This window comes from Petaurus breviceps, unplaced genomic scaffold, assembly GCF_028583685.1.
Source record: "Petaurus breviceps papuanus isolate PSGF00001 unplaced genomic scaffold, PetGlider_PUasm1.0 91133, whole genome shotgun sequence".
Taxonomy (NCBI): Eukaryota; Metazoa; Chordata; class Mammalia; order Diprotodontia; family Petauridae; genus Petaurus; species Petaurus breviceps.
In genome coordinates this window covers 71,577,127-71,604,604 of record NW_027187419.1, presented here as the reverse complement: position 1 = coordinate 71,604,604, position 27,478 = coordinate 71,577,127, and the positions used below count along the sequence as shown (strand labels likewise).

The 27,478-nt window shown below is 35.9% G+C and overlaps 1 protein-coding gene across 3 annotated transcripts in view; it reads right to left on the bottom strand.

The window, feature by feature from the left end:
• Positions 1–27,478, bottom strand: part of NBEA (neurobeachin) — an 809,664-nt gene that overhangs the window by 10,220 nt on the left and 771,966 nt on the right. Inside the window, exons 49-54 of one of the 3 annotated variants that reach the window (XM_069079971.1) lie at positions 16,199–16,261; positions 15,787–15,876; positions 13,543–13,735; positions 10,940–11,011; positions 7,606–7,761; positions 3,109–3,279 (exon numbers count right to left, since the gene is read on the bottom strand). In XM_069079971.1, the coding sequence (XP_068936072.1) occupies positions 3,109–3,279; positions 7,606–7,761; positions 10,940–11,011; positions 13,543–13,735; positions 15,787–15,876; positions 16,199–16,261 (745 nt within the window). The remainder of the gene's footprint in view (positions 1–3,108; positions 3,280–7,605; positions 7,762–10,939; positions 11,012–13,542; positions 13,736–15,786; positions 15,877–16,198; positions 16,262–27,478) is intronic. The other 2 variants (XM_069079972.1, XM_069079973.1) reach the window with 2 other exon arrangements.

Here is a 27,478-nt window from a genome sequence, read left to right as displayed (position 1 = left end):
TACTACACAGCTTTCCACAGAGGTAATCCAGTATCTCCTTTTCTCCCCTTGACCTTTCCTTCTGGGCACAGGGAAAGCTATTTACATTTCTCTGTTTTAAACATTACTTTGTCTCTGTAAACAGTGTTAACCACAGGATGTTGCTAGTCCAGGTGGAAATGCAATTCAGAAGAGGCAATAGGTTTGGGAGGTGGAGGGAACATCTTCAGAGAACAGGGGAGAAGAGAGATCTAACAATGAGATGCTTGACAAAAGGCTATCTCTGCCTGAGGATTCATACCTTAAAAAAGAGAGAATTACAAATCTTTTGATACAACTTTTCATAGCAGAGGAACATTTATACCACAAAACCCATTTAAACAATGAGTTGGTAGGATGAGAAAGGCAAATTTAAGGGTTAAACCAATGTCTCAATTTAATCCATAGTTTAGTTTGTTTTGATGGCTAAAATGGGTTGTTTATTAAAAAGCAAATTTTAAAGACTCTTCAATATGGATCTGATGTATGGCTGTATGTGTTGTGTAAGCTCTTTAAATATTTGTTGACTATCACATGTCAGATGACAACAATTTATGATTCAGGCAATATGTATTCAAATGAATAGATAATTTGCTTCCCATCAGGAAAAGCAGTTTTATAAATGGCTATTTTTCCTTAAATTATAAATTTGCTTGTTTAATCCTGATTATTCTGTGAAATGGTTTCTTATATTATAGACCATAAAATAAAGTTACAAGCTATACATGATGGTAACATTAAAGTTCAGTAAAAGATAAAGTAAAGATATTTGTTTGAGTGAAATGGGACAGAGTTATGTGATGCCGATCCACAAATAGTTGCAGAATTTAAATAGGAAAAATAAATTCTCAGAAATTATAGTCTATGATATACAAATATAAAAGGTATCTGGATGATCTGCCATAATGATAGACATCTATATATAATATACCACCAGAAGAGTAACTTAATAAAACTAACACTTTTAGTAAATATCCTGAATGCTTCAAATTACATTTTCAGATACTTACATATATGCATTAAGATAATTTAATGGCACTTACATATCTTCTGTTGGGGATTTACAGGTCTTTATGAAAATTACTAATTTTAATGGAATAAGTATCTCTTAAAACTTCTCTTGCTAATTGGCTGCACAGAAGCTAAAGTCAATAATTAACTATCTTTTGGTTAAAAGATCATTATAAAATAAAGAACTAACTCAGATAATTATTATAATCTGACATTTTTCTTTGAATTCTTCACCTCCTTGAAGTCTATTATACACAGTATCTTATCTCTGTTACCAGATGACAGCTTTTAAGAAACTAATCCTTTTCTGAAATATCATTTATATCATTTTTTTAGCTTAATTCTGAGGATACTACCTAATTGGATTTAACCTATGTTCCATACTTTTTTTGTTTTTAAAAACCTGATAAATCCTAGTCATTAGCTATATCTACACACACATAAAATGCATACAAAATATAGTTTGTTATATGTTGTATACATAGTAATATATATGTACACACTGAGATATGATGCAACATGGAGAAATAATGCTTAATAGAAAATTTTTCAAGATTTAATACTAGTATGAAGCAAACATCTGAAAATCAATTTATAGAGATAATTTGAGGTTATGAACTTATCAGCACTTGAGAATGACAAATCTGTCACATGTAATAAAATGTTGTCAAATCTAGAAGTCTGCCTAAATGAAGGGTTAAAACTTCTTTTTAGAAAACTCCTGATTAAAGATAAAAAAAACCAAAGGTGTTAAGATGTTAGTTTTTATGATCTTCCTAACACAATACTGTACATAGTTCAAATCAATGGTAACATTGTGATTCACAATTCTGGGTAAGGAACTGATACATTATATATTCCTTTCTCCCTTTTTTTCTGCACACACATTCCTCACATCTCACTTTCAGTTTATTTAGGTATATTTAGGTTCTCATATGCATGCCTGTTTCTCTTTAGTGCCTGTAGATCTCTACACACATGCATACATGTCCCCAAACTGCACTAAAACATGTGTGTATTATATACAAACACATATAAAATCATAGTTTTCATAAACTAATAAATCATATAACTTCCAACTTCTTTCTATATTTGACATATGACCATTCACTCATAGGGATGTCTGCAGGTGATTTTCAGAAACAATAGTGGTAAATCTTGAAAAATTTGTTCAGCATTATTTTTATGTTGCATCTTCCCCAAATATCTCTCTGTCACTTTCTTTGGTGATCTCTCTCCTGTATTTTCTTCCTTTCTTGTTTCATTATCATTGCTAAAAGGCCTGTCCTCTCTACTTTTCATAAATGAGGGGAGCTCTTGAAGGATTATGAGGATGTATCTCATCTACTTTCAAAGTCTGATATAGGCCATCTGAGTTGGTGGCAGGGGAGCAGCTGTGCTTAATCAAGCCATCCCAGAAGGACTTGCACATGGTACTGCTCCCTCCTCCACCCAGACACAGATCACTTTATGCCCACATTCTGGCTGGCAACTGTGCAGGAGGTACACATCTGTATTCCTTTAGGATTCACTCTGTTGTGTCACAAATATTCAAATAAATTGGTATTTGGTAGTTAAGTTGGGACTTGGGAAAGAACATCTTTGAAGCTGCATGCATGCTCACAATCCATTTGAGGGCAAAAGTCAAATGTTCTTTATTATTTATAGGTTTTTCAGTGTTAAAATTTTTAAAAATTTGTTTTTGAAAATTTTGAGTTCCAAATTCTTTCCCTCCTTCTCTCCCCTCCTCCCTCACTGAGAAGGCAAGCAATCTGATACAGGTTATATTCTTTATTATTGATATTAACTTCTATGTGCATATTTTAACTCTGACTTGCCTGAGTTGAAAGGTACTCTTGACTAAAAATAGTAGCTTGATAATAAAATCATTAACTGCTTGAAATTAATTGTATCAATTAGAATAAATACTTAGAAATTCATTAGATTCAGCTAGAAGTAATTTTCAAAATGATATAAACATTATGAAAACGAATAGGATAGCTGGTTGGAAAATCAGGGAGCAGAATATGTGAAAATTAATCAATTCTTTGATAAGACAATTTCTATACAATTCCTTACTGCTATTGGGATTATCTCCGATGATATGATGTCTTCCACTCCAGTACCAGAGCAGGAGGGTAGCATCTCGAGATCCAGACACAATGTAGCAGTCTCCTCCGATGTAGGATTCAGATCGGGCCAGACAAGTGACTACATCCCAGTGACCAAATACAATCTGAGTTAATTTCCCTGTAATCAAAACATAACAAATTCATTTGTATTCACTACTTTAAAAAAATAAAATCATGCATATTTTGATTCTATTATAATTAGGGGAAAGAAGACTAGAGATGAATACATATTAAACTATCAGCTCAACTCTGGACAGGGATGTAGGTGTGCTTATTTCTGAAAAGTGATAGTAGCAGGTCAACTCCCCGATTTCTGGAAATAGGATGTAAAAATAATCTAATAATATAAGGACTTTTCTTTCTGGAGTTTGGGACTGGCTAGCCTCAGGGAGTTCAGTGGTTCATTAGGTCTGTTTGGAGAAGGCAGACTAGGACTCACTACAGTGGATTTGGAACTCCTTAATCAGTGCTCAGAACAGGGTTTATAGTGGGGGAGATGACATTCAATTTTATCTTTTCTAAAATAAATGATATATTTTCTTCAGTTAGGACTGTGAGGACCAAATCTGGTAATATTTGTAAAGCATTTAGCACAGTACCTAGTACATAAAAGGAACTCAGTAAATACTCCTTAGATTTTTAAAAAAATAATTTGAAAATGTAAAAATTACTCTTAGCTCATGAGCTTACAAAAAACAGGCAGCAGGCCAGACCTGACCCATGGGCCATGGTTTGTTAACCCTTGTCTTCCTTCTGCTCCCCTTTCTCTTCTTTTTCTCTTCTAAGTGAAATATTTTACTGTATCAACTCTGTCTCTGTGTATACGTATATGTTCTTTTTTTCTCTGACCAAGTCAGGTGAGAATGAGGTTCAAATGTTAGCTGTTCCTCCCACTGCCTCTTCCTTGTCTGTAGAGATGTCTACTTGCATACCCTGGATATGAGAGATAATTTTCCCTAACCTTTCCTTCCCTCCCCCCCTCCTTGTGTATTCCCCTTCCGTTTTTCTCCCAGGCCTTGTCTAATTAGAGTCCTTCCTTTGATCCCTGGTGATATTAAGATTCAGAGGAGACACGTGTATCACCACCCATATTAGAATGTAAGTAGTTTTATCCTTTTTAGTTCCTTATAATTGTTCATTTATGTTTACCTTTTAATGTTTCTCTTCACTCCTGTGTGGTTGAAATTCAAAATTTTTATGCAGTTCTGGTCTTTTTATCAGAAATGTTTGGAAGACCTGTATTTCATGAAAAACCCACTTATCCCTCTGTAGCATTATACTCAATATTTCTGGCTAAGTTATTTTTGGCTCTAAGCCTATATCCTTTGCTTCTTGGAATATCATGGTCCAAGCTTTCTGCTTCTTTATGATGGTGGCTGCTAAATCATGTGTAAACCTGACTGTATCTCCTTGATACTTGAATTCTTTCTTTCTGGATGCTTGCAATGTTTTTCTTTGACCTGGAATCTCTGAATTTTGGCTATCATGTTCCTGGAATTTTTTTCACTTTGGGGTTTCTTTCAGGAGGAGACCAGTGGATTCTTTCTATTTCCACTTTGCCCTCTGGTTCTAAGACAAGGGTTAACAAACTATGGCCCATGGGTCAAATCTGGCCTGCTGCCTGTTTTTTTTGTGAGCTCATGAGCTAAGAATAATTTTTACATTTTCAAATGGTTTAAAAAAAAATCTAAGGAGGGGAGGCTAGGTGGCGCAATGAATAGACCACTGGCCTTGGAGTCAAGAAGACCTGAGTTCAAATCCAGCCTCAGACACTTAACACAAAAACTAGCTGGGTGACCTTCGGCAAGTCACTTAACCCCAACTGCCCTCCAAAAAGCAAAAAGAAAAAAAGAAAAAAATCTAGGGAGTATTTTTTGTAATGTGTGCAAATTATATGAAATTCAAATTTCAGCATCCATAAATAAAATTTTGTTAGGGTTGCTCATTCATTGTATTTATTGTCTGTTGCGTAAGAACAGCCAACTTGACTGGTTATGACAGAGATCATTATGCGGTGCTCCTCACACTAGTGCCTGGCACACTACAAATTGTTGTGATGCTGTTTTAACTTGACAGAGTTTCAAGTGCCATTTTCTGTACTACAACATACACACACACATTTATTACCAGCATATACCCATTATTATGATTTTTTGAGCTCAGGGCTGAGGTTGCAATTTTTCTGAATGAGAAGAGCCTAAATCAAGCATTATTATTGAACACTGAATTACTTTGGATATTAGCTTTTGCTGTAGACTTGGTAATGTTTCTTAACGAATTCAACCTAAAATTACAAGGCAAAATAGTGCTTATATGTGAAACTTATACTGCAGTAAAGTCAATTCAATGACAACTACTGCTGTTTTGATCACAAGTAATATTAACCTGCTATATATATATATACACTTTCCATGCTGCCAAAAGTTAAAACAAGAAGCAAGATCTCCATTCCCACACATAGTAGATAAATTTTGTGAGCTCAAACTACAGTTCCAGCAGTGTTTTTCAGACCTCGATACAAGTAGAAGAGAAATTTCCATATTCCAAAATCTGTTTAAGTGTGAAATTGCAGAGCTTCCACCTAACCCCCAATCGGAATGATAAATGTACAGTATGACATATTAATAGGCAAATATCAAGAAAAGAATATAATAGAATTATGAAAATGTTTTCCAAGTGATCAGTATGCTCAATGAAATTCATAGGCTCATGGATTGATACTAGTATTTGGAAATATTTATTGGTGTAAAAATTTTTTTTCAAAGATATAAGACACAAAATCTTATAGATCAGCAACATTTGCAATCAATTTTGAATAAAAGGAATCCTAAGTTTGAACTCCAACTAAGCAATATGTTAAACCCCCGCAAAGAATTCCATTCTTCTCATTAGTAGACCTGTATTACAAAAAACTGTACTCAATTATTATATTTTGAATTTTGGCAATAAAAATTTTGTGGAAATGTTATGTAGATACAAAGACAAAAATGAAGCCATCTCTGCCCTGAAGGAGCTTATGTTCTATTGGTGGTACACAACGTGTACACTGAAAAGTAAATGCAAAATATATACAGAGTATATAAAATTAATTGGGTGAGAGTGGGTACTAATGGCTAGGGGATTAAGACAGGATATAGGAGATGGCCCTTGAGCAGAGTTTGGAAAGAAGCTGAGAATTCTATGATATGGAAATGGAGAGCCTGGGGTAAGGGAAACAGTCTATGAAAGTAAATAGACAGAGTATGAGGGGAGTGTATTCAGCCTGGAAAGTTAACAACAATCTCTCAGTTGCTAAATCCAATGACCTGTTCTCAATCCTCATTCTCCTTGACCTCTGTAGCTGCTGACACTGCTGATCATTCTCTCCTCTCTCTCTCTTCTCTCTAGGTTATTAGGACATCACTCTCTGCACATTCTTACTATCTTACTATCTCCATGCTGATGATTCTCAAATCTAATTTTCCTGTCCCAATCTCTCTCCCGACCTCCAATCTTGTATCTCCAACTGCCTTTCGGATATCTCCTATTAGATGTGCAGAAGATACCTTAAACTCACCACATCCAAAACAGAAGGCATTATTTTTCCTTAAAACCATCCTCCCTTTCCTATTGCTGAAGAAGGCTACACCATCCTTTCAGTCCCTCAGGCTCACGGCCTAGAAGTCCTCACAGATTCCTCACTCTCACTCCCATATCCACACTGTGGCCAAGGCTTGTCGATGTCATCTCTACAATATCTCATCAATATGCCCCATTCTCTCCTCTAACACCGCCACCTTTCTGTGGCGTGAGCCCTCACCACCTTACACCTAGACCTGCTGGTGTAAGACAACAGCCTGCTGGAGGGTCTGCTGGCCTCAAGTCTCTCCTCACTCCAGTTCCTCCTCCATTCATCTGTTTAAGTGATTTTCCTACAACACAGGTTCAATCATGCAAATGCAACACGCTCTGTTTGGCATTCAAAGCCCTTCATAACCTAGGCCCCTCCTACATTTCTGATCTCTTGCACCTGGCTCCCTGCCACATGCTCTTCAATCTAGTGACAATGGCCTCGTGGCTGTTCCACAAACAAGAAACTTAATTTCTTAGATCTAGGTGTGTTTTTTTCTGGCTATCTCTCATGTCTGGAAAGCTCTCTCTCCTCCCTCCACTTTGACTACAGATCTCCCTGGCTTTCTTTAAAGTTTCAACTAAAATCCCTTCTTTTACTAGAAGCCTCCACCAATCCCTCTTTATTCTAGTGCCTTGCCTCGGTTAAATTGTCTCCTATTTATTCTGTATATAGCTTGCTTTGTTTGCAAATTGTCTCTCCCATTAGATTGTAAGCTCCTTGAGGACAGGAGTTTGTTTTTTTTAAACTTCCTTTTGTGTCCCCAGAGCTTAACACACAGTGTAGCACACAACAGGTGCTCAATAAATGTTTATTGATTGTGAAGGACTTTACCTGTTTCAGTAGAATAAACTCTAAAACTCTTATCCCAGAATCCACAAATAAGAATGTAGCGATTATCTGCTGTGACAACAAAGCAATGAGCATTGATCTGTATACTCTGATCCACGAGGTCTGTGATCTGCCGTTTGTTCACACCAGAGTTATTTGCTATAAATAAATGCAAACAAAATTAATGAATAAATTACTCTTATAATTCCACTGTGAAATTATGGAAGAAAATAATGTCTGTTTAAATTTTAATGAATTGTAAATTTGTTGTATATTTTTAAATAAGAACATTTAAAAGTACTGATACTCTTTCAGAAATGTAAGACTGCAGTGATCTTGAGGTTTCTCTTTAAGGAAAATATACTTTTCCAAGTGGTGGCAACTATTATAAAACTACTTCACATATCTTAAAACATATACCAGTAATTTAAGTACTCTTGAAAACATGTTTAAAACACAATAAAAAGCTGGATACATCTTCTAGACATGTCCAAGGTAAAAAATATCCAGTAAAAAAACCAAACTATTAAGAGGTAATTGTTAATCAGTAAATATCTGGTCATATTTACATAATGAAATATATTTAAATACTCCATAATGTTAATTTCTGAATAAATTTGATGTTTACATAAAATAGATATTTGCACACACAAAAAAATCTGTTTTCTGAGCACAATCCCACAGGGCGTTTTATGTTAGTAGCTTTAAAACCCTTGATTGTCAACCAATGGAAGGTCTTTCCAGAATTAGCTTGAGTGAGAAATGGAAAAAATAAAAAGGAATAGGAGAGGGAGACTAGAGAGTATCAGCACTGGGATTAAATATGAATAAAGCCAGGAGCCCATAGAAAGTGTGATTTCCCTCATGCTTGTCTGTCCCCTGTACTTCTCCACTCTTTCAGGATATATAACTGTGCTGAATCCTTAAACAGAAAATAGAGCCTTCTGTATGCACATTTTTACGATCACCATTCTGCCTTGGCATCCATTAAATCTAAATGCTTTTTTCAGATACTCCAACTTTAAAAACAGCTATTAAAATGGTGAATAGTGAATGATGAATCCAGAGTCCCTGAATAATTGGTATTTAATGGAAATTTTAATTTTTCTATCACACATTCTACTGTGATTGACAATCACAATGACAATGACTTCTAGATCCCAAACTATGCCAGTATCCTAAAATATCCTTGGTCCTAACACTAATGCTTTTAAAAAAGCGTTTGAGTATGATTTTGTGCAAAGGTATCAAGTAACTGCTGAAATGCTTACATACTATCTCATTTTTAGTCTTACACTAGAGTAGATCTAATAATGAAACAACAATAATAATTTCCATTTAGATATGCTGTACAGTTTAAATAAAGCATCTCATTTGATTTTCAATACCAATAGTCAGTGAAGCAGGTCAGGGCAAATAATATTAGTATTACTACTATAGGTTGTGTATGGAGGCTCACTAAGATTCAATGACTTCCCTCAGATCACACAGCTAGTAAGTGGCAAAGATGGGAGCATAATTTAGGCTTTCTGTCTCCTGTGCACTTTCTTTTTCAACCCCTTGGGCCTCTGGACAACATGCATATGGATGCAGGTGGGTATTTTCTGTGCAGTGTTAAAAAAAGAAAAACCATACTTTGTGGGTCACTTAGGTCTTTATGTGGGTCAGTTAGATCTGATTAGTTCCATGACCACATACTGATCCCAGTACTGACTGATTATCTTGTAAATACATGACAATTGGGTCCAGTGAGAGAATGTTAACATGAATCCACCATAACTACAAGAAAAACAATTCAAAGTGGATGCCTTATTAATGGTGGGCCGGTAGTGCCATTTTCTCATATAAGGGCCTAAACTGATACTTGCTAAGTGTACTACAAAAGAAGGTAGGTAGTTGACATAATTTTCAGGTTTTCTTCCCCGCAAATTGCCTCTAGAATGCTTACACGATAAGATCAATTGAAAGCTTGTTTTTATCACTAGTAAAGTCCTCTATTCAATTTATAGGAGAGCAGGTGTGGAGTAGACAGTAGTAGTCAGGATGACCTAGGCTCATGTCCTTCCTGGGGCTGACACATGATAGCTGTGATCCTAGGTAGTGCTTCAGGTACCTAAGACCATAAGTTGTAGAGCATCTGCTGATTTAGATGGAACTTCTTCATTGGAGACAGAGCTCCTATATGGATGAAATGCCAAAAAAGAAACGGCCTCCCCCCACAACTCTTCCCCAAACTTCAATCAGTTTATACTGGGAATAACTGAATATGGTGAAGTTAGGGACATGGAAACCTTTGGCATCTTTATTTTAAAATCTTTGTTTTAGCCCCACTGAGCATTTTCAAGACAAGCTAATATCCTGTACCTCTCCTGTTCAGACAGGCTTCTAAAAGGTCCTTTAGATTTACTCTTCCAGTTCCTCACCTCTCAATCACTTCTCAACTCCCTGAAATATGGCTTTACACCCTACCTACCTCTTTAATGAAATTGCTCTCTTCACAATTACAAATGATTTTAATGGCTATATTCTAAAGTCTTTTCTGACTTACCTCTCTTGATCTCAGCAGCTTTTTATTTTACTGACCACTCATTACTGGACACTTTCTTTTTTTCCTGACTTTCAAGTCTCTTCCTATTTTTTTGGGTCTTTTCCTGCTTCTTTGATCACTCCTTAGTCTCTCTTACTGGATCATCACCCATCTCCTTCTTCCTTAGTACAGATGTTTGCCGAGGGTTCTGTCCTGGGCCTTCTCCTCTTTCTCTCCACATTCTTTTCTAGAGATTTTAAAAGCTCCCAAGGGTTCAACTATGATCTTTTCCCTGATAACTTCCAAATCTCTATCTAACCTTAATTTCTCTCTTGAACTCATTACATATTTATTACCAGCTCATGCTGGATAGCCACTCCTGGATGTCTCACAGACATCTCAATCTCTAAATGTTAAGGAGCTCATTATATCCAAATTTCTCCACCAAACCTTTTCTTCTTCCTAACCTCTCTATTTCTATTTAGGGCACAGTCTACCATAGGGCACTTTCTAGTCACCCAGATTCTTTCTAGATTTTAGAGTGAAGGATCACAGAACACAGATTTAGAGCTAGAGGGGACTTTAATAGTCATTTCATCCCAGTGCTCCATTTTATAGATGAGAAAAATGAGGCCCAGATGGGTTTAATGCCTTATCCATTTGTACAGATATATAGGAAGAGTTGTAATTTTAATTTTATTATAATAAATTAATATTTAGCTCCTTGTAATATATGACCATACACAAAGTATGAAGATTTAATGTCCTTGGAAATGTTTTTAAACCTTTACCATATGTTCTTTTACATACCAATTAAAGGATCCATTTCAATGGGAAGATGATGGGCTTGATCCAAGGAGTATCCTGGGGCTCCCCTGAGGCCTGAAGATAAAAGAATGAATGAAATTATTATAAACTATTATGTAAAATGACTTTTACCCATTAATAGTCTTTTAATATTATGTACTCCATGTGTATAATATACACATATGCATATTTACATACACACATAGATATCTTCTTTGGACAACATTATTTTATTTATACCTCCAAGGATAAGAGTAATAACATTTATGTAGTGCTTTCCAAAGTGCTTTTGTATGGTTTATCGTTTGAGCAGTACATTATACTGTTTTCACAGAAAACCTTTGAGGATTATCATTAAAGACAGTTTAAAAAATTTTCTAACACAAATGCTGAGAAAATAGTTATAATTTTCATACTTATGTAGTGAAAATACATGGTACCATGCTTTAAAAAAGTGTGACTGCACATGTTAAATGAAATGGAAAACTAAGATATTTATTATTTTGGCTCAATTGTTTTTATAATTTAGCTGAAAGTATTTTGGGTCTCAACCAGTCACAGATTTGCCTTAAATTCTCTTTTACTTTGGATGTGCAGATAACCTCAATCCCCTTCTCATTCTCCACATACTAAAAAATTCCATTCTTTTGGTAGGGAGTTGCTCAAATTCCAAAAACTTGACAGTGAGAATTCAAGAGCATATTGATTAGAGTATAAGAATAGAAAATGGACCTGTGATTTCATTGATACTGGTAATTCTTGAATGAGGAAATTCCCTCTAACAATGCAAGTTATCTTTTCTACAACTTACAGTCTTAGAGAGATGTTTAGAGCACTGAAAGATGAAGCAATCTGGCTAGTCACACAGCCAATATGTGTCAGAGGGGTAACTGAACCAAGGTCCTCCTAGTTCTATTCTGAATTCCCCTGGATGGCAGCAATGGCTCAGATTAAGGTTCTTGTGTTGATTATAATAGTGAATAGGGATGGTGATTTAAACTCTTCTCCCATTTATTAAATGAGTAAGACAGATTTTATCCATAAGACTCTGGAAGGAGTATATGCATTGAACCTGAATTTAATGCCATATAGCAACATGTCTTTTAAGAATGAAACTAGATCTCCATGACCAGGGTCTGAGAGTGCTTCCTGAACTGGGCTGCCCAAGAGTTCCACCCTCCTATGGTGAGACATTCTAGGAGCATCTTTCATACTTCTGCCATTTCTCTCATGCTTCCAGTGCCTATTAATACTTTAAAGTTTTTATCATTCCCTTTGTGATTGCCAATAGTCTCTTCATTTTGTAGACTGACAAACTAATGAACAGAAAATTAAAAATTACTAATTCCAAAGCACATACTGAGTCAATGACATACCAAGAGAGAATTTAATAACCAGTAGACCAAAACAATAAGAAGAGCTGGACATGACTGAAATAATGAGCAACAATAACAACAACAACAGCTGACAAATAGGACCCCAAGGTTTGCAAAGTTCCTTACATAAATTATCTCCAAGCTGTATAACTTTCCACTTTAAATTCTGTCTCTGTTTCTAAAAGCGACAGATGGATATTCATCCCCTTGTTACTTGAATGCTTTCTCCCATATTAAGGTGTGAGCTCCTTGAGTGCAGGGATGTGTTTTTTGCCTTTGTATCCCAGGTGCTTTGCATAATGCCTAGCAAATAGTAAGTACTTAATAAATTCTTGTTGACTGACTGTTCATTGGCTCAATCCCAGGTGAAACCAAGTGAAAACATTCTTCTTTGTCTCTCATGAGAAAGGGGTGTGGATCCTGAAGTATATCAGGTCTTGGCTTAGCTAAAATCCTAATTTGAAAGGATTAATCTTTAGCTTCTTTAGAGTTCCCTGTGCACTAATATGAGGGACACATGGTTAAAAACAGTCAAATGTTTCTGTGATATCCTCGCTCCATATTTCAAAATGGATGAAGGGAGCTTTGATTCATTAAATGTGATGATAGTAATATCAACCAAACAAATATTTTAAGGAATTTTCATGAGACAAGTTGGAAAAGGTGGTTGTCTAGTTCTAAATGACAACCTATATTTGTTAGAAAAATTCAGTTGGATCAATTTAACATGGTGTATCTAATTCATCCCTGGCTGGAACTGGTAGTGATTGTTTTAATAAACATTAGTGAATTTAGCTAATCAAATTGTTTGGCCATATCCAGTTCTCCCTTGGCTATATGAAGACCCAATGTATCATTCTCCATGCAGTGACTGGAATTAAAAAAAAAATGACTTCACAAAGGAAACTGCAAAGTCATCAATTTAACCTACAAATACCAAAGTGAAGAGGAAAACAGACAATTTATCTGGAGGATTCAGGTACATAAGCACATTCATGTAAACTCACTATTTCTTAAACTAAGGCCAAAATGTTTGTAGGGATCTGAATTATTTTAAAAATTGCTTCAGTGGTCTGCCTCATCTTATCTGTGCTGATATGTGCCTAACACCTTTGAGAGATTTCAGATCATCTGATCTTTCAGGTAATTCATTTGAAGTACATTTTTATCTTAACAATTATTGGTACTCAAGAAATATTTCATGAATCATTTACACTTTTGAGCACATACCTACTGTGTTGTGCCATCTATTCACTGCAAAAAGTCTGCTGCAAGTCACAGTTACCACTGCAGGAATGGTAAGGTGTGGAAGAGTGTTGGCTGCCACATGTGTGACTGGAGAATTTGACGGAAATTTCAGCACCATTATAACATCCTGTTGCATCTGATCTTTAAACATGAGTGGACTCTGTGGAAGGAAACACTGTTGAATAGAAAGGAGAGGAAAGCAGAAGGAAACAGAAAGGATAACACAGTTAGTGAGGAGGCCCAGGAAAAATGAGGTTAAATAGATTATGGGTACAACAGGCAAAATGGAATTGGAAGCAGCAACATATTGACAGAAAGAGGAGAGCTTTGACATAAGGTCAAAGTCTGCAGATCCATATTCAGAAGGAATCATAAGGGTCTAACAGAGTCAGTATCATGGGTTACAAAGTAAAATAATCAGTACAAATTAAAATGTAGCAGTCAAAACAAATGAAAAGTCAACCTATGGCTTTCTCCTTTTTGATGTCTAATCAACTAGTAAATTCAGTGATTTGGCTAAAAATCAGTTGTCCTGATGAAAAAAAATGATTTAATAAATTATTAGTATATCATAGACTCCATCTCCCTATAAAACAAACAAACAAACATTCACTACCTGGTTTTTAAAAACTTTACAATGTTTTGGTGTCAGATGAACAATTTCTACACTGATGTTTATAGTTATAAACTAAAAGTAAAATATGTTAAGATAAACATTTAATATTTTAAGCATACTGATCAACCAATCAACAAATAATTGTTGAGCTGACTGTTAGATGCAAAGGATATGGAAAACACAACATTCAAAATAACCATTATTTTTTGGTGCCCACAAAACTTTCATGGTACAGTGCTTTGTAATCACTTGTGTTAGCTAATAATTCCCCATTACATAAACTCAGAAAGTTTAAATATTCTAGCCTAGCTAAACAATTCCACACCAATTTGGGTTCTAATAATGTCCCCTAGGAAATCAGTGATTGTGACTGGGCATATCTCCAGGATAAGCATTTTTTAAATCTGAGAAGAATAACCTGGGAATAAAACTCCTTTGCCAAACTTTTTTAAAAAATGAAGTGTTGGTGATGATTTCCTGAACAATTCACTGAAAATATTTTACACTCTGTATTCTGAGGTCCTTCAGTAATTTCTTCACAACATTCAAATACTTTATGAGAAGGACATACTGCTTAAGAGTGAAACCTGACTCATCTAAGGGAAAATTTCAGCAAAATATTTAACTAAAAGTTAATCAAATTTGTCTCAGCAAAGGAAAAATTCATCCAATGAATGGTTTATCATACAGCCATAATAATTTTGCCCATCTGACCTGGTTCCCTTGCCTTTTCATTGTAAAGTATGATGAAAATTGAAACAGAAGGGAAACAAAAAATACTTGATTCTGTTATTAAGAGTATGATTAAATATGCATCATTTGTGCATGTATGGCCTTAATCACCAAATAAATAATTAAATAGAGGAGAGCCTACATGTTATGGTGTGTAATGGAACATAATCTGAAGTTCCTGTTTTTGAATAAGGCTCTCCTTGCTTTGATGACTACAAATGGCCAAATATTTTGATACTGTGTAAACACAGTTTTATTAGTTCACTGTTAACATAAGTCACTGAAAATTATAATGGTTAAATATATTAAGGTTTCTCAGGAAATTTCAATCTGAAAGGGCACTAAAAATAAAACCTTCACTACATGAATGTATATAGCTAATGGACCTTTTTCTCAAAACTATTTACAAAAAAGATCAATATTTTGCTTTTCGGAATAAATTTTATTGCTTAAGACTAAAATCAGAAGAATGCCTCTACTGTTTTCTGTGAATAATGGAAATAAGTTCATATAGCTCAACCACTAATTCTTCACTTTCATTGTATACACATGATCATAAATCACTTTTTAATGTTTATTCCTTTTCTTGAAATGTGGTGAGTATGAATGTGAGTATATACAAGAAGGTAAGACAGAAAACAGAAGATAAGTCAAAGGTAAAATGCTTCTGTGAATGCAAAAAAGAAAGATCAATCCAATAAAGTATATATAAATCCAACTTCTCTCTCGGGAGAATCAAGATGAAACTAGAAATACAAGTAAATGAATGAAAGAAAAAGCATTTTTAAAAGTGTTTCTTAAACAGGCATTTCATATGACCTATAAAAGGCACTCAGGTAAGAAGGAAATAAAAAGTTTCCTACAGGCTGATGTCTCACCAGGTGCATGGCAGAGCTCCGAGGTGGATGTGGCTCAATAAGCAACTGAGATGGCGTCTGTCCAAAGTTCTGTATCTGTGCCTCCATGGCCTGCAGGGAAAGAGGAGTGATTGTCATAATCAATATGCATCAAAGAGGTAGGTCAGCACACTGCCTGACAATGCAAGCATGTCCCAAGTCAGCCATGAAAAAAATCTAGAGGATTCACATGGTGCCCTCCTCTCGGGGCACAGACTTATCCAAGTGTTAGTATTGTGTCGACAAGCTTTGCTTCTCTTTTCAAGCATGCTGCAGTTATCCGGTTAACCATTCTTATTTCTAGTAGCTAAGGGTACATGTGAGAATGTTAACCTGTGACGACATGCAGCTAAGGACTGGGGAGATTTCTTAATACCAACTGCAACACATATACCTTGATAAAATCCTTTGTAAGAAGAAAAGTATGAGGATCTCTAATAAAATAAGCCTCTGGAATCTTAATAGGAAGAAACGGAAAACAGCCAATAAATAACATAAAAAAAATCCAAAAGAATTACATTTCTCATCAACCATGTCTGAGAATACCAAAGCAAGAGAGCAATGATCTAACTTGGGAAACCCTTATTTTTCATTAAAAGATATCAGGATATTTTAGCTTATTGTGGTACATCTATTAGAATTCTGATTGCTATTTTTGAAAATGCTACTTTACATCTGTCATTATAATTTTTAGTCAAATCTCAGATTGAACTCCCCAAAACAGGGGTAAGCACTCTGAGTGACTGGCTATTTCTTAAAAGTCTGAACAAACAGAAACAGTAACAATATTTTATTACTTCCAGTGAAAAAAAATATTTTTAGATTTTAACTTCAAATAAAATGTGGATTCTAGGATTCACAATATATCCTATTGTTCTTGTGTGGTTGAGACAATTTTCTAAAGGATTATTAAATAATATTTCTTCTACATTTTAAAATTTGAAGAGCTTAAATACTTCAGTGTATTGGCTAGACTCACAGAGAAATATTTTTTCTTGAAATTTAAGTATGTAATTTAAGTCAACAAGCAGAAACTTAGTATTTATTATGATCATTATTGTGTTACCACACTTATTTTCTCCTGAAAATTGTGTGCAATTTGGTTGCTCATAAAAGTGAAATACGAAAACCACTGGTTAGGGCTTTAAAAAGTCAGGTAAGTTGGTAGAGATCTCTTATAATATAGTGTTGCTACTAACTAACTGTATCAGCTTCTGCAATTCTCATTTATAAAGTGCTAAAATTTAACAATTTGTCTGCCTGGACTACATTTCAAGAAAATGTTTATCAATAAAAATGTGAATTGTTAAATTTATTAGCAATATTAAGCATGAACACATCATTAGCCACCATATTTTAATGGGTGCATAAATGGAACTTCGGTTCTTTTCCTTGTGTAGGCACTGAAGTGAATTATTATATCTCTAAATGCTGTCCAATTTTAATGTACACATTTGTTTGCATGGTGTCCACTTATAAGCAAAGGCTAATTCAACTAAATTCTACTTATATAAATATCATTTGACTTTACATCTTAGTGCAAGATTTATGATAATGAAAGGGGTTGGGGGAAAAGAGTATATCTGTTTATTTGCATTACAAACATTTAAAGATTATTTGGAAAAAAGGAAGTAGTAATTTTATAGTTAGGAATGTCCTATAAAGCAAATGCTTATTACCTAGTTTAATGTATTGGTAATAGCAAAATGCTCTCTAATAATAAATACTGATTGAAGTCTATTTATATTCATTAAGAATATGCAACACCAGGCATATTTCACATTTTTCTAACTTGAATGGGCTTTAATTTTGTTCATGAAAAGGAAGAATTAAAATTATACCAGCATTTGCTATGGAAGTATGAACTCGAGGGCAAGAATGGCGTCTTATTTCTTCTCCATCTAACTTTTAACTCCTCCTGTGCTTGTGGCACTAGGGGCTTTGCCCTTGCTCCCTTTTGCCATGACTGCACGATGCCACAGATCCATTTATGCAGTGACCAGGTTCCGTGTGGGGAGCTACCTGGCTTCTGATAAGGTCAGACTCCTTTGATCATCTTCTTTGTCTCATTATAAACTTTCACTCTTGTGCCCCTGGGATAATTACTCATAGTTGAGGTTTAGCTCTAGCTCATGTCTAGGATCTTCCACAAGGGCAGAGTAGAAAGATACTCAATGTGCAGTATGAATCAGAAACACCTTATTTCCTCCACACAGAAGAGATGTTAACACCCACAAGACCCCTAAGTATATACTGACAGAACTAAAACAGGATATAGTAACTGTATTAACATAACTACTGTTTGGATCTCCTTTGACAGTAAGTGATTCCATCCCTGTTATAACTCAGATAACATTTACCAAAAACCCTCAGGTAGTCCTTCATTATATGTACTTTCAAGTAACCTAATTATGTTAAAGGCATGTGGTAAAAGAATATTTGAAAGCATTTGGCGTGTAATGTTTTAAATCTTTCAATGATATTTTTCTCTGAAGCACCATCCTTATTATCACTATTAATAATAACAACAGCTAGCATTTATATAGTATCTAAGTGCCAGGCACTGTGGTATCACTTTATAAATGTCTCATTTGATCCTCATGAGAAATCTGGGAGATAGATGCTATTATTATTCCCATTTTATAGTTGAGGAAACTAAGGCAAACAGACGTTAAGTGATTTGCCCAAGGTTATACAGCTAATAAGTGTCTGAGAGGCATGAACTATTTTGTTCCTATCTTTGCATCCTCAGTGTTTTGTGTAATACCTGACACAGAATGGGTGCTTAATAAATATCTACTGAATGGATAAGTTGTTCACTGTATTAAATTAAGACCCACACAAGAGTTAGTTCTGTAGCCAAAAAAGAAGAAAAAAAAAACATATTTTAAATTGTTTGAAAATGTATTCAAAATTACTGGTTGAAATTTTTGAACATCTTTGTTATGTTAATCTAAAACATTCTAGTTATTAAAGTGCAATTGTTAGATAAGACATACATATGTAGAATAATAATTTGATGTTTTCTCAAGTAAAAATTTTACTACTCTAGAAAAATTTCATATATTTCACATCTTGAGATGGATGGAAATTACCTCATTCATTCATTAAACAATTCAATAAATACGTATTTTCAATTAAATTGGCAATGTAGAAGGATAAAGAGCCCAGCTCTCTAACATAGACTCTAGGAAATATCTGAAAAGGCAACAGTGATAAAGAATACTAGTAAGAGAGTCCTGGTCTGTAAGAAAAGTATTAGGGACAGAATTACCACCCATAAATCACTATGTAAGGAAAAAGGACTGAGCAATGCATGCCTGGGAGCACTCAGAGCCATAGCAAGAAAAAATTTTAGAACAACACCAGCAGATAGAAGCAAGGGAAAAAAGACAGATAAATACCCAGCACCTTTGGTGGATCATGAAATGTGGATAGAAACCAGGAATTAAAGGAAGAAGGCAGGGTCTATCTACTCTCAGCCACCCCACCCAGAAATCTTGGGACAGCATCCAAACTACTGAGGGGACAAGACTTTATCCAAGAACATGGGAGGGGATGGAGGCTGGCCACAGCACAAAGTCCTAATTTAGAAATTAAGGCTGAAGAAGCAGGTAAATAGAAGAAAACAAGAAAAAACCAAACATAATGAAGAAATACTATGGATTAAGAGAAGCCAAAGAGGTTACCCCTCCAAAAGAAAGTAACTTTACAACAAATACAAGTAAAGCCCCAGAGAAAAGGATGGTTTGGCCAAGTGTGACTGGAAAAAAAAGAAGCACCACATAAAAATGAAATCAGAATTCTTTTTTTTTCTTTTTTTTTGGGGGGGGAGGCAGGGCAATTGGGGTCAAGTGACTTGCCCAAGGTTACACAACTAGTTAAGTGTTAAGTGTCTGAGGCCAGATTTGAACTTAGATCCTCATGACTCCAGGGCCAGTGCTCTATTTACTGGGCCACCTAGCTGCCCCCAAAATTAGAATTCTTGAGGAAAAAACTGGGAGAATGAACATCTTGTATAATAGGGGACTGGTTACTCAGCCCAATTTTTATGCTTCTGTGTAATATATATATATCAGTGGGCTGGGCTGTGGAAGAGGCCAAGCAGCCTGCTTCTGGAGAGGTGTGATTATGTGGAATAGAAGGGTCTTGGAGAGACTTTAGAGCATATGTAGACATTTTGTAGCTGTAATAATCAGATGGTGAACAACAGCCTCTTTGACTGTAGTTGCATAAGTAGAACTGGGGGGCCACCTTCAAAAAGCTTTTGTTGGCCTTGAGTTTTCTCTCTTGTTTGGACTTCAGTTCTTGGTTTGACTCTTTTTGTAAAGGGAGAAGCCCTCTCCCTCCAAAGCTGACATGTGGCCTAGTGAATATGGGCCTCAGTTCTGTACCTCTCTAGAATCCAAGGTGGTATAGGGGAAGGTGTAACCCAAAGTGTTTATGGGGAAATGCGTACTTCTATTCTTGCTGTATCTATTAAGTAAATCTCTCTTTGTAAAAGCTAATTGATGCTAATTGGCTAAATGGAACTAGGGTGCTGCTCAGTCACTAATATCTAACAGTGAGTGGAACACCACTGTGTTCCAGGAATAGGGGCTTGAATTGTAGAGAGAATATTCCAACAGCTCAGGAGGATTTCTGGGTGGATGGGTGGGGAGAAATGGAGCAACAATGACTCTGGACCAGTGGGCCCAGAATGATATTGGCTAAACTAAGAAGGCAGAAAATAGAAATCAATGACTCTATGAGACAAAAAATATTATAGTATTGGCAAAAGACTGAAAAAATAATAAGGCATTTTCTATCAAAGGCAACTAAATGATAAAACAAGTGGGACAAATTTGCTGTGAAGGTGTTACTGGCTTCACAAAAGGCTAGCTCGTAGGATCATAAGCACTGACAGGTCCTACCAACCTAGAAAGACTTCGAGGTTGAACTGGAAAGACCACAGATCTATTTACAGATCTATTGTCCAAGGACTAGTTTAGATAAGCTGAGAAAGACTCATCACTAGATTGACCAAAGAGTAATAAACTATTTATTTTTTTAATCATAACTCATGAAGAGCTCTTATTAAGTTAGAAAGAACTGCAATCTATGTCAGGGCAAAGGACCCACAGTGATAAAATCATAGGCCTGCTGAGCTCTGAAGTGAATGTGAGCATGGCTTCAGCTATGTAAACTTTGCTCTTTCTGTTCTCAGGTATGCATTCTTCCACATTAACCTTTCCTCTATTATCTTAAATTGTTTATAGGACATATAGATGTCCCACTGACAACTGACAAAATTAACATGCTGAAAACAGCTTATACCTTATCTCCTTAAGGGGCACCTAGGTGGCTCAGCCTGGAGTTGCAATCTTCCTGAGTTCAAATCAGGCCTGAGACAGTTATTAGCTGGGTGACCCTAGGCAAGTCACTTAACTGTTTGCCCCAGTTTTTCGCCTGTAAAATGAGCTGGAGAAGTAAATGACAAACCACTCCCGTATATCTGCCAAGAAAATCCCAAATGGAGTCACAAAGAGTTGGACTCCACTGAACAACAACTATCTCCATTGTCTCCTCCATTAGACTTTAAGTGCCCTGAGGGCAGAGACTGTCTTTTGCCTCTTTTTGTGCTTAGCACACTGAAGGTGCTTCACAGATGCTAGCTGACTGACAATGCTGCTAAAGTGACTTCCCTAAAATATAAAGTTGATCATACTAGTACCCAACAATAAGCTCAACTTGTATCTTACTAGTTGGAAAACAGATGATTCAGAAGGGCCACAGCAGTCAACTTGAAGTATCTGAAAAGGCTAAATGAATGATGAAACTTGTTCTGCTTAGCTCCAAAGAGCAGAATCAGGAACCAAGGAAGGAAGTTGTAAAGAGAAAGACTCAGGACTGACATATGGGCAAACTTTCGTGCAGCTGGATGACCATTGTCTTCAATGTTGTAGAGAGGAATCTTATTCAGGCACAGGTTGGACTAAATGGGGTGTAGGGTCCCTTATAAATAAGCTATTTTATGAATGCATAAAATCCTTTAAGACCAAAAGAAGGCCTCTCACATGCTGTGTAGCTCCTCTAACGCAAGGGTTCTTAACCTAGGATCTAATAACCTAGTATCTAACATACACATGCACACACACACACAACTGTATTTTAATATTCTTGGTTTCCATTGTAATTCTATACATTTTATTTTATGCATCTAAAAACATTATTCTGAGGAGTTTATAGGTTTTACCAGACTGCCATAGCAGTCCAAAACACATAAAAGTTAAGAACTTGTTTTCCCAAGGGAGTTATGGAAGGATGTGGACAAGAAATTAACATATAATGTATAAAGGAATAACAATTTGCATACTTTATGAACAGTAAACTTTCATTTAAGTATTAAAGTACAAAATCTGTTCTGAAAAGTTAGATAGAATACCTTTCTGGACATCATTTCACATAATATAGGGTAATTTTTTTGAGACTGGATTTCCCCAAGTGGCTCATTAGGTCCATATTGCAGCCATGCATGGGGCCTGTCCCATTACTGATCAGTACAGAAGGTCTGACTTGCTTCATTTCCAGCCTGGGTTAGTTTACCCCTCCTCAGGTATTTGAGTAGCATACTATTGGGTTGAGCTTTACATAAAAGGAATACTAATCTTAATATTCTTAATTTTACCCAACAAACACAACTGACAGCCCCCAAACATTGGACTTTTTAGGATAAATGTGACTAGCAACTCTTTGAAAGATATAAAATTTGAAAATGTTATTTTATGGACTAGTGATACCAGATTTTGCTTTTAAAATTTTTGCCTAGAGTTGGTAAATAACAACACTATCTTCATTACTTTTGATAAGTTGAGGTACAAATCTTTTTTTCTACTATGTATTATTTATATGTATCTATTTGCCATGCATGTACCATGAAACAGGATGTACCACCCAATAGGATGTCAACTAGTGTGAACCCACAGAGTTGAGATGTGTTCTAATATGCTGTTTGTTAAAATTTTTATTCAAGGTGTTCCAAAAATGCAAACATAAAAGAATATATTTTAAAATATAAATTAAAATGAGATCACTTTCAGTTTCTTAAGTGTGTTTAATGTGTTCGGGTCTTATTTCTTTTTCTAGCTATAACAAAGTCTAAAAGGGAATTGGTCTCTGAAGGGTTAGGATGTAACACCACAGAAAGCAAGGGACTAATAACAAGGTGGTAAATTAACATTGAAAAATGTGGTCATGCCCACTGTTACCTTTATAAAACCTAATCAAATCCTTTGAATAAGAAAGGGAAGCAATGCCAGTGGCCAAGTAATGAATTATCAAAATTCAAGATAGTGTTAAAATGATGGATAGGAGTAGTGGAACACTTAGAAAGGAAGACAGTTTGAATGTGTTCAATGGATGAACCCAGTTCTCAATAAGATGTATAGACTTGTGCGTAGAACTGGAAATTGGGAAGACTCCAAGAAGCTGTGTAGAATTGGAAGAGGGAAAGTACAGGCAGAGCAGTCACTATGAAGAGTCATTACCAGGCCTTTGGGAATGAGGCTATGTGAGCAGAAAGGCCATGAGGAGCTTTTGGACAGATGTTGTATCTTCAGATTCTTGATTACTGAACCCTCTCTCTACCCTCCAATGTCCTACCACATACTCCAACATGGTAATTCTTGGTTATTTGTGATTTATTTTTCCTTTTCTTGGCATCCTTCACAGAATTCTAAAGTCTTTTCCCCTGGGCACAAGAAAAAAAAAACATTTCTTAGAAGTATATTTATTTTTCTTTGTTTTAAACATCTACTTTGTCTTTATGCACAGTTAACAAAAGACATTTGCTTGCCTGAGTGTCCTCATTGGGAATACAGGGAGGAAGAGATGATTGAAGTTGAAGTATTCCAGGAGAGGAGAGGGGAGAGATTTAGACCTGAAATCTTATGTCAAAGGGCTGTCTCTGTCTGGGGCTTGACGCTTTTTTTTTTTTTTAAAGAAAAAGAATTACAGATTGTTTTGTTATAACTTCCTTTTTTTCTTTTTTTTGCTTTTTGGAGGGCAGTTGGGGTTAAGTGACTTGCCCAAGGTCACACAGCTAGTTTTTGTGTTAAGTGTCTGAGGCCACATTTGAACTCAGGTCCTCCTGACTCCAGGGCAGATGCTCTCTCACTGGGCTACCTAGCTGCCCCTGTTATAACTTCCCAGAGCAGAGAAAGAAAATTTATACTGGGAAACCCACCTAGGAAATGAATCACAAGTAGAGAAGGAATGGGTGAATGGAGTAGGCTGCTCAATACACAACCACAGCAATGGTACATATAGGCCCTTAAAGGAAAATTTCAAAGATAAAAACTTTTCTTCTTGAAGAAGTTTTAAAGCAGACAATGTTTTCATCTTCAAAATGAAGAGGAAAAACTAGATAATCTCTAAGGACTCTTTCAGATTTAAATCTGATGAGCCTATGAATATTAAAAAAAAATCCAAAACATTTCTATTAGTGACATTCTTTCTGAGATAGCACAGTAAGAGCTCTGGAATTGGGAGTCAGGCAACCTGAGTTTTAACAATTAATCATTTAAGAGTTCCATCAGGGCAGCAAGGTGGTGTAGTTGATAGAGTACCAGACCTGGAATTGGGAAGACCTGAGTTCACATCTGACTTCAGACACTTCATTAGTTATGTGACCCTGGGTAAGTCATTTAACCTTGTTTGCCTAGTTTCTTTATTTGTAAAATGAGTTGGAGAAGGAAATAGCGAATCACTCTAGTATCCTTACCAAGAAAACCCCCAAAAGAGTCACAAAGAACTGGACACCACTGAAAACAGCCAGACAACAATAAAGAGCTTGGACCATGGGTCCTAAAGGCCCTTCACCAATTTGGCCTCGATTTCCTCATATGTATAACAATAATAACAGTAACAACAACAATAATAGCAGTAGTATCTGCCTAACTGGGTTTTTTGTGAGGCTCAATAATCCATGCAAAGCTCTTTATAAATACAGCTCTCCCCTTCCCTTTTTTATATCTTCCTTTCTCCTCTTTTCCCATTCACTAATGCCTCCAGTTCCCTCGACCTATACATACTTTCCTCCTGACCAAAGTGCAGTTACTTTTTGCCTGTTTCCTGACATAATTACCTATGAGGACTTTTCTATACTTCCCCCTAATTTACCTCTTCTGCTTTAGTCAGGTTGCTTTTGCTCCCATTCACCACATGAACTAAGCTCATGCTGCCCATGTCTTTATCTTGCTCATCCTCCTCAGGACCAGTTTCAGCAATACCCTTCTTTCAAGGCTTAGCTTAAGACTCACCTTTTCCACACTCAGCTGTCCCAGAATCATTATACCAACAGCAATTTTACCTTTTAAAATTTCTTGAGGTGGCCAGGTAGCACAGCGAGTAAGAGCACCGGCTCCAGTGTTGGGATGACCTGGGGATCGAATCCGGGCTCAGACACTTAGCATCCACCCAGAAACACCTGGCTGTGTAACCTTGAGCAAGTTACTTAACCCCAATTGCTTAGGGGTGGCCAGGTGGTGCAGTGAGTAAGAGCACCGGCCCCAGAGTTGGGATGACCTGGAACTGAATCTGGGCTCAGATACTTAGTACCACACCCAGAAATAACTGGCTGTGTAACCTTGAGCAAGTTACTTAACCCCAATTGCTTTAAAAAAAAAATAGGGGCGGCCAGGCAGCACAGTGAGTAAGAGCACCAGCCCCGGAGTTGGAATGACCTGGGATCAAATCCGGGCTCTGATACTTACTTAGCACCACACCTAGAAATAACTGGCCATGTAACCTTGAGCAAGTTACTTAACCCCAAATGAAAAAAAAATTTCTTTAACGTTTATTTATACTTGATTCTCTATAATCTAGCATTTGATCATTGGAATAAAGACACTGAATTTCCTGTAGCTAGTGTTCATCTTCAAAAAGACACATATTCTCCCTGGAGGAAGTGCTATGTGTACACATCTACTGGTAGGACTGAATATAGGACTTAGAAAAACCTGGAGAAGAAGCATTGTATGTTGATAAGAGAGCTGGTTTTGAAGTTAGGAAGATATGGGTTCAAGTCCTTCTTTGGACAGACAAGTACTGCCTGTATGACTCTGGCCATGCCACCGAAATCTCTAAGTGCTCTAGTTAACTCTCTAAGACTATAAGTTGCAGAGAAGGTGCCAAGGAGTTTTCTCATTCATGAATTCCTCATATTAATGAAATCACACTTTTACTTCTTTATTCTTATATAAAAAGGCAAAACACCCTAGAATGACCCTACACCTAGATAGGTCTTGTTTCTGGAAAAAAAAATGTAGAGAAAATGTAGGTCTTACTCTAGCATATCTTTAAAAAGCAGCTATATGAGTGCCTAACACTATGTTTTATTTCTCCCCTTTGTGTCTGGTGGGGCGCTATTAACATATCCTTTTCATGCAGAGAGGACAGGAAAGCTGTCTTCTGCTTAACTCCCAAATGACTTTTTAGCCTTGCTTTTGAACTGAACCCAGAGATACTCCTATATGACAGTTTTACAACTAGATGCTCATCTCCTACTGCCCCATGCTCTTCTCCAAAACGTTACTTTTTAGACAAGTTATCAAGCAGAGAATGCTCAGCAAGAGATGGCTGGATAAAACCCAAAGATTAATATAATAATTCTGGCCACCAAGTGGTTAGTTTAATTCCTTCTTTCCTATACTTGAGCCATAAGAGTATTTGACCTTGGTTTCAACATGCTAACCATGGAGAGATGAAAGGCTCAGTGCAGAATGAGATGTAATTTTTTTTTTTGGACGTGGCCACAGAGGAAATACTTTGACCATACATGTTTATAATATGGTTTTGTTTTTCTTTCTTTTTCATGGGGGGAGGGGAGTGTTGGGAGAGAAGGCAGACTTTTGCTAGTAAACAAAATTGATAAAAAATAAATTTGGCTGAGAAAAATGTGCACATGTGGTTTAAAAAGTGAAACAGGTTACTTCTCTCAATGCAGTACAATATATTGTATTGACAAAGCATGAAAATAATTGATTAATTCAATGAAAAAACTAGTAATGAAAGAAATCATATTGGTTTGCTGCATGCAAAGAAAATATTTCACTTTTCAATTAAATTTTTGAATAATATGTTGGTAAATAAAACTCTGTAAGACAAAACAAAACATCTGAGTGTCTTTATTATAATGCTTGACAGTAGAAAGCAGTATTTTAACTTTCTTATATGGATTGAAATAGGTGACTTAACTCTCTAGAAAATACTTCAATCTCTCCAGGCAAAAAAGGACATACAGTTTACACTCTAGTTTGTTATACCTTTAAGACAATACTCGATTGAAAAAAAAAAAGCACAAAAGCAAAAGATTGCTAAATTCTGAAAAGTTTGAAATCATAATAGGAAGAGTACTTCATGGTAGAAAATAAGTGATAACACTTTGGCTCTTGGTTTATTGTTATAATAAGGCAAGAATCATATATGACATTATTTTTTAATGCTAGAAAAATAAAAGCAAAGTAAATCAGGCAAATAATATCCATACTTTATTATTTCTCACTTTGTAAACATTAGACTCAATAAAAAATTAAAATGTGATCTTATATTCTACTAAATCTAGAGACAGTAGAATAGCAAAACAGCAGAATGACAGAGTCTTCTTTCTTTTTCTTTATAATGAAACACAGGAAGT